At 50.2% G+C, this 9,123-nt stretch overlaps 1 protein-coding gene across 7 annotated transcripts; it reads left to right on the plus strand.

Annotated features, from left to right (window-relative positions):
• Window positions 1-351: 351 nt before the first annotated feature.
• On the plus strand, window positions 352-8,919 carry LOC126958071 (uncharacterized). Of its 7 annotated transcripts, XM_050796186.1 has the most exons (7): window positions 352-739; window positions 864-987; window positions 1,019-1,080; window positions 1,143-1,359; window positions 1,484-1,514; window positions 1,577-1,638; window positions 1,949-8,919. In XM_050796186.1, the coding sequence occupies exons 1-7, from the start codon at window positions 362-364 to the stop codon at window positions 2,002-2,004; spliced, it is 930 nt and encodes a 309-aa protein (XP_050652143.1). In that variant the 5' UTR covers window positions 352-361; the 3' UTR covers window positions 2,005-8,919. The 7 variants fall into 7 exon arrangements, 6 of the variants coding, with proteins under 6 accessions (XP_050652143.1, XP_050652139.1, XP_050652138.1 ...); XM_050796182.1 differs by lacking the exon at window positions 864-987 and having other exon boundaries at window positions 352-801; window positions 988-1,080; XM_050796181.1 differs by having other exon boundaries at window positions 864-1,080.
• The last annotated feature ends 204 nt before the right edge of the window (window positions 8,920-9,123 follow it).

Raw genomic sequence — 9,123 nt, forward strand, 5'->3', positions numbered from 1 at the left:
GCAAGGGAAAACAAAATCAGTACACCCCAGAGAAGCATGAAGCATTACATGTGATGGGTGAGGGAGGGAGCCAGGAGGAGAGAGAGATCCCATTCAATGATCAGATCTGAAGGGCTGTCTTTAAAAAATGTGGAGTTCTAGTTCTGGATGAGCCTTTTTGGGTAGGCGTAATTTGGACAAGGGGAGAATTCAGGGTAGCATCTTCCCTGGAACCCACAGCATGTTACTGTTTTGGTGATGGGTAAGTAATCTGAGTGCTAGGATGTGTGGTCTTAGCTTTACACATGGCCCACATTATCCAGTCCCTCGGAGCTTCAGAGCTGGAGAGCAATGTCATTAGAGCTGGGCTGTCATAGGGTGGATGTCCCCAGAGCTGGGCTGTCATAGGGTGGAGGTCCCCAGAGCTGGACTGTCATTGGGTGGAGGTCCCCAGAGCTGGGCTGTCATAGGGTGGAAGTCCCCAGAGCTGGGCTGTCATCAGGTGGAGGTCCCCAGAGCTGGACTGTCATTGGGTGGAGGGCCCAAGAGCTGGGCTGTCTGTTATTGGGTGGATGTCCCCAGAGCTGGGCTGTCATTGGGTGGAGGTCTTCAGAACTGGGCTGTCATTTGGTGGAGATCCTCAGAGCTGGGCTGTGGTTGGGTGGATGTCATCAGAGCTGGGCTGTCATTGGGTGGATGTCCTCAGAGCTGGGCTGTCATTGGGTGGAGGTCATCAGAGCTGGGCTGCCATTGGGTGGAGGTCATCAGAGCTGGGCTGTCATTGGGTGGAGGTCATCAGAGCTGGGCTGTCATTGGGTGGAGGTCCTCAGAGCTGGGCTGTGGTTGGGTGGATGTCATCAGAGCTGGGCTGTCATTGGGTGGAGGTCTTCAGAACTGGGCTGTCATTTGGTGGAGATCCTCAGAGCTGGGCTGTGGTTGGGTGGATGTCATCAGAGCTGGGCTGTCATTGGGTGGATGTCCTCAGAGCTGGGCTGTCATTGGGTGGAGGTCATCAGAGCTGGGCTGCCATTGGGTGGAGGTCATCAGAGCTGGGCTGTCATTGGGTGGAGGTCATCAGAGCTGGGCTGTCATTGGGTGGAGGTCCTCAGAGCTGGGCTGTGGTTGGGTGGATGTCATCAGAGCTGGGCTGTCATTGGGTGGAGGTCATCAGAGCTGGGCTGTCATTGGGTGGAGGTCCTCAGAGCTGGGCTGTGGTTGGGTGGATGTCATCAGAGCTGGGCTGTCATTGGGTGGATGTCCTCAGAGCTGGGCTGTCATTGGGTGGAGGTCATCAGAGCTGGGCTGCCATTGGGTGGAGGTCATCAGAGCTGGGCTGTCATTGGGTGGAGGTCATCAGAGCTGGGCTGTCATTGGGTGGAGGTCCTCAGAGCTGGGCTGTGGTTGGGTGGATGTCATCAGAGCTGGGTTGTCATTGGGTGGAGGTCCTCAGAGCTGGGCTGTGGTTGGGTGGATGTCATCAGAGCTGGGCTGTCATTGGGTGGAGGTCATCAGAGCTGGGCTGTCATTGGGTGGAGGTCCTCAGAGCTGGGCTGTGGTTGGGTGGATGTCCTCAGAGCTGGGCTGTCATTGGGTGGAGGTCCTCAGAGCTGGGCTGTGGTTGGGTGGATGTCATCAGAGCTGGGTTGTCATTGGGTGGAGGTCCTCAGAGCTGGGCTGTGGTTGGGTGGATGTCATCAGAGCTGGGCTGTCATTGGGTGGAGGTCCTCAGAGCTGGGCTGTGGTTGGGTGGAGGTCCTCAGAGCTGGGCTGTCATTGGGTGGAGGTCCTCAGAGCTGGGCTGTCATTGGGTGGATGTCCTCAGAGCTGGGCTGTCATTGGGTGGAGGTCCTCAGAGCTGGGCTGTCATTGGGTGGAGGTCCTCAGAGCTGGGCTGTCATTGGGTGGAGGTCCTCAGAGCTGGGCTGTGGTTGGGTGGAGGTCATCAGAGCTGGGCTGTGGTTGGGTGGAGGTCCTCAGAGCTGGGCTGTCACTGGATATATGCCATGTGAGCTGGATGGACTGTGAAAGAGAAAGGGAGTTGGTGATAAAAATAATTGGATGATTCTTAAAGAAATAGAAGAGACTTGCTGATGGCAGTGAGAACCCACAGGAGGCCTCTAAGGAGATGTAAGTGGGATTCGCAAGTTGATGTGAGGCAGGCTGTGAGAAGCTGGTGAAGATGGTTTATGGGTGTGACCTGTTTGGGGGACTTGCACACATTGCTCAAACCCCCCGTGACATCATCTCTTCATGGCAATTGTGAGGATGGGTTAGGTACTGGATGGTGAAATACAGAGGGGAGCTCTTACCTCTGAGCGACTTGGATGTGCTGTGGTATGACACCAAAGGGCTGAGATAGGGGTTTTAGGAGCCTGTGGTTCTCTATAAATATGAATGCAGCATCATCAGCCACATTGGGAGCATTATCCTACCTCTTTGTTGGATGTGCTTCCACCTCCACTCCTAGCGCACACCCGTCACACACAGAACCACGTTCAGTGGGAAGAGGATCAGCATGTAGCATTCAGTTGCTGAGAGCTGTTTTGCAGTTTGTACCCTCTGGGCCTTTAGGAGAAAAAAAGTCAATACAGTCTTACATTTTGAAGATGAGACTTTTCTGTTTCTTTCCCTTGAGTCAGGATATTGATCAACTCATGTATAGTTTGAGTTGGATGCACTTGTTTTAGAAGGTGTGGCGAATTCCTGCATGGCTCAGCTTTCCATTCTAATTGCAAACCAGCGCTGAGTTCACAACAGTGTGTGTTCTCACCATGGCTTGTTCTCTGTGTATTTTGCTTTTGGTGTTTGGAAGATGTAGCAAGTCTGGAAATTTTAGAGCAATCTATGGAATATTGAGGTCACATTCTATACATTATAAATGAGTTGCAATAAAGAAGGCCCATAAATGCCAGACCATGGATGTTTTTAATAGTTTACTAACAAAAGAATGGATTTTGCACACAAGGCAACTGATGATTCAGGCATTGGATGCATCAGAGTAATCTGCCTGTCGTTAGTATATTACACAGAACAAGGCAACCAACCGCATGCACCTTAACAACATTTTCTAGCATTTCATTATCTATTATTTTTATCTGAAAACATATCCTCTGTGCTCAGGACTAGTAAGAGAATCGTTTATAAATAGTTATTATTTCATAATTTGTTCAACATAATTACCAAATGCTAAGTCATGTCCTTCTCGTTCCTGCCTTGGTGCTTAAGGACTTATTGTCATAATGTGGCATTTTTGTGCAAGTCTTATTACATCGTGTGGGTTTTCTCTCCTCTCTCTTCTGGGATGTAGCACATCCCACACACAGCTGCAGGGAAAAATTCTCTGTCACCATCATATCTGTTGCTCTGTTTCCTGCTCAGTTCTTAGAGAGGCTTCTGAGGACCCTCCAGACCCAAAGTTAACTTTGCTGGCTGGAAATGGTAACTTCGAATAATTGGTTTTTCTGCCGATTCTCAGATTTTTCTGACCTCTTCAATCACCAGCCCAAGTCTACCATGTGTGTTCCTGCCTAGTTCCAAGGCCTGAATGGTTAGCAAAGCTCGCTGGTCCTTGTGAGGAAGGCTCTCTCCTTGCTCTCTCCCGCCTCCTGCTTCAAGCTCAGACCCCCCAGGTCCTCCAGGAGCTGCCCATGAACCCCTCTTGCCTTCTTGTCTGCATGCCCTCAGCACGGATGTATTTACCTGGCACCTTGTTTTTTGTGCCTGACTGCTATGTGGCTTTGTAATTTTTTTTTTTGCATGTGGCTTTTTGGGATGTGCTTTAGGCAGGGGATGGTTGTGTTTCTCTGTTTTTGGTGTGTCCTGTGAGAACTTGGTGTTCTCCATAGACTTCAGATTTGTCTTTCACTCCTATTCCTTGAACTCCTCCTGTTCACTGAGACAGTCCTGAGTGATTTGCCATGCACCTTTAAGAATTACTAACAGTGATCATGAAAATAATCATAGATAGTGTGAAAGGAAAAGAAAACTTGGGACCCCTAAATCCCTAAGCTAAAGGGAAAAAGGCAAGCTGGGAACTGCTTAGGGCCAACCCACCTCCCATTCTATTCAGAGTTGCCCCTTTGCTCACTGAGATAAATGTATATCTGATCGCCTCCTTTGGAAAGGCTAGTTAGAAACTCAAAAAAATGCAGCCATTTGTCTCTTATCTACCTGTGACCTGGAAGCCTCACCCCACTTCCAGTCTTCCTGCCTTTGCTCTGAGTTGTTTGGCCTTTCCAGACCGAACCAGTGCTCATCTTACATGTGTTGATTGATGTCTCATGTCTCCCTAGAATGTATAAAATCGAACTGCTCTGACCACCTTGGATACACGTCATCAGGACCTCACGAGGCTGTGTCACAGACGTGCAGCCTCAACCTTGGCAAATAAACTTCCTAAATTAACTGAAACCTGTCTCAGATTTTTGGGGTTCACAGTAGTTTATGGGGACGTTGTTGTATTTTAGGCACTGTGTCAGGCAGTTTCCGTGTATCATCTCACTTCATCCTCACACCGACCCCAGTGCAGGGGCACTTATGAAGCTCTTTTTACAAGGGAAGAAACTGAGGCTTAGGGAAACTAGGTGAACCGTCGTAGCTCAGATGTCTAAATGTTCTGCACACCTTCCTCGGCTGTTTTCCGTGTGTTTGAATGCAATGACAAACACATTCTCCTTATTATTGTCCTCGTTGCTGGCACGTGTTAGAGTTTCCTTCTGGGTCAGAGTCTCTACCACGGTGGTCACCTCAGCCCCACCATGGCAAATGTGCCTGGGGAAGGCACTTTGGACACACACAACGTGTGGCCGCTCAGCCTCCACCTGCCGTCTCTGATCCCTGGCTCCTCTGCCGGCTTCACTTCCTTCTTGCGTCTCCTCCCCTGAGGGCGTGTGGTTTGCTGAGGTACAGCACACCTGCAGTAAGGAGGCAGACGCGGGCACAGGAGTGTGCCGCCTGATGAATGCTCACTTGCACATAAGCTCGTGCAACCAGTGCCCAGATGGAAACGGGGAGCGTGCTGTCTCCCACCCACAGCATCTTATGGAAACAGCATGTTGCGGCCGCCAGTTCTCACTCCTTCGTGTGCCAGCATTGCCTGTCCACGGCATTCATTCTTCCCACCCTATTGGCCCCTCTTGGAGAACCTTTTTGATGCACATCTCTGATGTTTTTCCAGCCTGTACCCTGCAGATCTCCAGGCTGGATCATCCTGGTGGCCTCATCCTCTCTCCTTGCTCCTGAGCCCAGCACTGCATTTCGGGGCACTCAGAGATGACTGATGGCACCAGGCGACTGAGCTGCCAGTGTTGCTGATCGGGCCTGGGTCCCCTCCCTCCTGTGCGTCACTCTCTGCATGTCCATCCTCTGCCATCGGGCCTGGGTCTCCGCTCTCCTGTGCGTCACTCTCTGCCTGTCCATCCTCTGCCATCGGGCCTGGGTCCCCTCCCTCCTGTGCGTCACTCTCTGCATGTGCATCCTCTGCCATCGGGCCTGGGTCCCCTCCCTCCTGTGCGTCACTCTCTGCCTGTGCATCCTCTGCCATCGGGCCTGGGTCCCCTCCCTCCTGTGCGTCACTCTCTGCCTGTGCCTCCTCTGCCATCGGGCCTGGGTCTCCGCTCTCCTGTGCGTCACTCTCTGCATGTGCATCCTCTGCCATCGGGCCTGGGTCTCCGCTCTCCTGTGCGTCACTCTCTGCCTGTCCATCCTCTGCCATCGGGCCTGGGTCTCCGCTCTCCTGTGCGTCACTCTCTGCATGTGCCTCCTCTGCCATCGGGCCTGGGTCTCCGCTCTCCTGTGCGTCACTCTCTGCATGTGCCTCCTCTGCCTCTGCTACCATTCTCTCTACCTGCCACATTCTCAGCAGAGGGCCTCACACCATGAAAAAGTAATAAAAAGGTTATCAAGAGGAAGTTCCTTTGGCTGTCCTCCGACTACCACTGCCCCTTCCACTACGGTCACGGCCTCCTGTGACACCTGTCCCACTGCCGCACCTGCCTCAGCCACTCTCAGGAGCTGAGCGCCGCCCGATTGCCCAAACCAGGGTCAGGAGGACCCCGACCCTTTCCTCATCCTTGCCCTCATGGGCCCCTTAACCAGCAGAGCCTGGTTCTCCCACTTCTTAAAAAGCTGTCCTTTCTTCTACCCCTACCTGGCCCTGGAACTCCCCCGTGGTGGCGTGCTGCATCTGACCAGCAACCTCGCCCTCCGTCTGCTTTCCCCGTGCAGCCAGCGTGCTGCCTCCTGTGGCTGGCTTTGGGTTTCCCAGACCACGGGGTTCCTTGAAGCTTCCCTGCGCGTCTCTTCAGCCTCTGCTCTGGCCTCTCAGCTGTTTGCTGTGGTCTCCGCGGGGGCATCTCCTCTCCGCCTTCCTGAGGTAGTCCTGGGCACAGGGTCCTAACTTCTACTTTCTCTCCACCTCCTCGCCTTTCCAGTGCCATCCGCACACTGCAACAGCACTGACATGTAATACGAGCCGTCACTTCTCCCAAGGGCCAGACTCACATCCTAAATAACCACTTGGAGGTTTCAGCATCGTAGATATAAAATGTCCACAACAGGGTTCTGGAGTCACGGGCTCTCGGCTTCCCCACACTCTCGTCCTTGTTCGTCAGAGAGTCCTGTCGTGTGCTGCCTGCAGCAGCTGCACGGACTGAACCCCCCCACACCACTCCTGCCCGCCCTGCTTTCCCACAGCTTCAGCATCTCCATCTGGATGCTTCTCCCTGCCTCCTTGCTGCTCTTCTGGTTCCCGTGCTTCTTACATAGTAGCCAGAGTAACCAGAGAAAACCACACCTTCTCTTCCCTTAAACAACCCACTGATATGGGCAGGCATGGTGGCTCATGTCTGTAATCCCAGCATTTTGGAAGGCTGAGGCGAGAGAATTGCCTGAGGTCAGGAGTTCAAGACCAGCCTGGGCAACATAAAGAGATGCTGTCTGTATAACAAAACAAACACAAAACAAACAAACAAAAAAAAAAATGAAGAGTTCGCTGATGTGAGCATTCTCCGTCTCCTTCACATCCTCCCCAGTCTGCCCTCTGCCCATGTCCCTGGCTCCTGCTTAGGCCCTGTGCTCCCACCCGCTGTCTCACCAGTGCATGACGTCTGTGCCCACCCAGGGTCCTTGCCGTTGCGTCTAAGCTGCTCAGCATGCTTTGCTCAGGATCCACCCCAAGCTCTCTTCTTCTCGGTACTCAGATCGGTGCTAAAATGCCTTCTCCTCAAAGAGCCCTTCCCGTTTCCAAAGCAGCTTCTCCTGTCTGTGCAGTCCCTCTCTCTCTCCTTACTTGTTTTACTTTTCTGGAATTGACAAGTGTTACGATTGCAATTTTAAATCGTTAGTTTATTTCATTATGTTCGCAACTTCATTACAATACCCAGACAGGTGGTTTATGCTGCTGGCTGCTGCTGTAAGAAAGGAAAAGCTTCTCCTTTGCTAGCTGCAGCCAGAGCCGTTCCAGGGACGAGCTCAGGTTGGTTCCACACATTTCCGGGTTCACTCGGATGTGTCCTGCTGTGATCGTGGGCTTTGTACACTGAGGCTGAGAAGGGTGGGGGATGGGGAGCCTGGGGCGGGGGAGGTAGTGTTGACAAATCTAGACAAGAGCCAGTTAAAATCACTCTCGTGCAAACACAATAGAATACATTCATAAAATGAATATAAAGCCAATGGAAAAGAGGCAGAGTGGAGCAGTGGGTTTAGAATATGCCACGTCCATCACGATGTAATATGTGTGATCCACAAATTACCATCCAAGGGGGTCAGAGGGCCAGTTTCCCAGAAGGAGAAACTTACTGTTATGTGGTGGTGTCTACAGGGCAATCAAACCTATTGCTTAGTGAATACAGTCATTCCTGTCTTCAAGACCAGCCAACATCCTCCTAGAAAAGGAGGAGTTCTTTGCCATATGACAGTGTCCTCAAAAACATCTTTAAAATAAACACAGTGATACATTTTGCTGGCCTTTCCTCATTAATAGAGGCCAATGATATCATTCCAAAGGGAAGATGGTGGAATCCATTTGCCAGAGGAATTGGCTGTAGAATGACCTGTCTAGATTTGTTCTGGAATAGACGGTGTTGAACTTGACAGAAAATACCAAAAAATTATAAGGTATTGTCAGACTACTTCTGAGCTCATGAGGCATAGTACATGCTCAGATTAAAGGAGATGTCAAAAACAGTCTCCCAAGAGAACTGAGAGATGCAAAAAATAAAAATAAAATATAAAAATAAAAATAAAAAAGAAAAAACCAAAGTGTTATTCATTCAGAAAATGAAAAGACGACCCACTTACTGGGAGAAAATATTTTTAAAGTACATATCTGTCCGGTATATAGAAAGAACACTTATAATCAATAATAAGACACAACCCAGTTGAAAAATGGGCACAGTCTTTGTATCAGTATTTCCCTTGAAGATTGACAATACGAAGTATTAGGAAGCATTTGGAGAAATTGGAGTCTTTATACATTGTTGGTGGGAATGTACAATGGTAGACACTCTGCAAAACTATTTGAAGGTTTCTTAAGAACTTAGACATAGAGTTACCGTATGGCCCAGCAATTCTACCTCTTAAGTATCTGCCCAACAGAAATGAAAATATAGGCCATCCCAGCACTTTGGGAGGCCAAAGTGATCACTTGAGGTTAGGAGTTCGAGACCAGCCTGGCCAACATGGAGAAACCCTGTCTTTACTAAAAATACAAAAATTAGCTGGGCGTGGTGGCAGGTGCCTGTAATCCCAGCTACTGGAGACGTTGAGGCAGGAGAATCATTTGAACCTGGGAGGCAGAGGTTGCAATGAGCTGAGGCTGCGCCACTGCACTCCAGCCTGGGTAACAAGAGTGAGACTCCGTCTAAAAAAAAAGGAAAAAAGAAAGAAAATATATGCTACACAACTTCTGTGCATTCTGTGCAGGGCATTCAAAACAGCCCCAAACTAAAAACAACCCCAGTGTTCATACACTGTTGAATGAATAAACAAAATATGGCCTATCTGTACCATGTAATACTATTTGGCAATACACAGAAGGTAAATGCAGCCGCATTGATGAACCTCAAGGAACATTATGCTACTTGAAATAAGCCAGACACCAAAGACTACATAGTCTATGATTCCATTTATATAAGAAAGGCAAAC

The sequence above is a fragment of the Macaca thibetana genome, chromosome 7, assembly GCF_024542745.1.
Source record: "Macaca thibetana thibetana isolate TM-01 chromosome 7, ASM2454274v1, whole genome shotgun sequence".
NCBI lineage: Eukaryota > Metazoa > Chordata > Mammalia > Primates > Cercopithecidae > Macaca > Macaca thibetana.

Bases quoted from the DNA above. Each gene is read 5' to 3' on its own strand.
- LOC126958071 (XM_050796181.1), top strand. From the start codon at position 362: ATGTCCCCAGAGCTGGGCTGTCATAGGGTGGAGGTCCCCAGAGCTGGA. The intron at 1,360-1,483 runs GTCCTCAGAGCT...CATTGGGTGGAG, and splicing joins TGGGCTGTCATTGGGTGGAG to GTCATCAGAGCTGGGCTGTC. The intron at 1,515-1,576 runs GTCCTCAGAGCT...CATTGGGTGGAG, and splicing joins TGGGCTGTCATTGGGTGGAG to GTCCTCAGAGCTGGGCTGTG.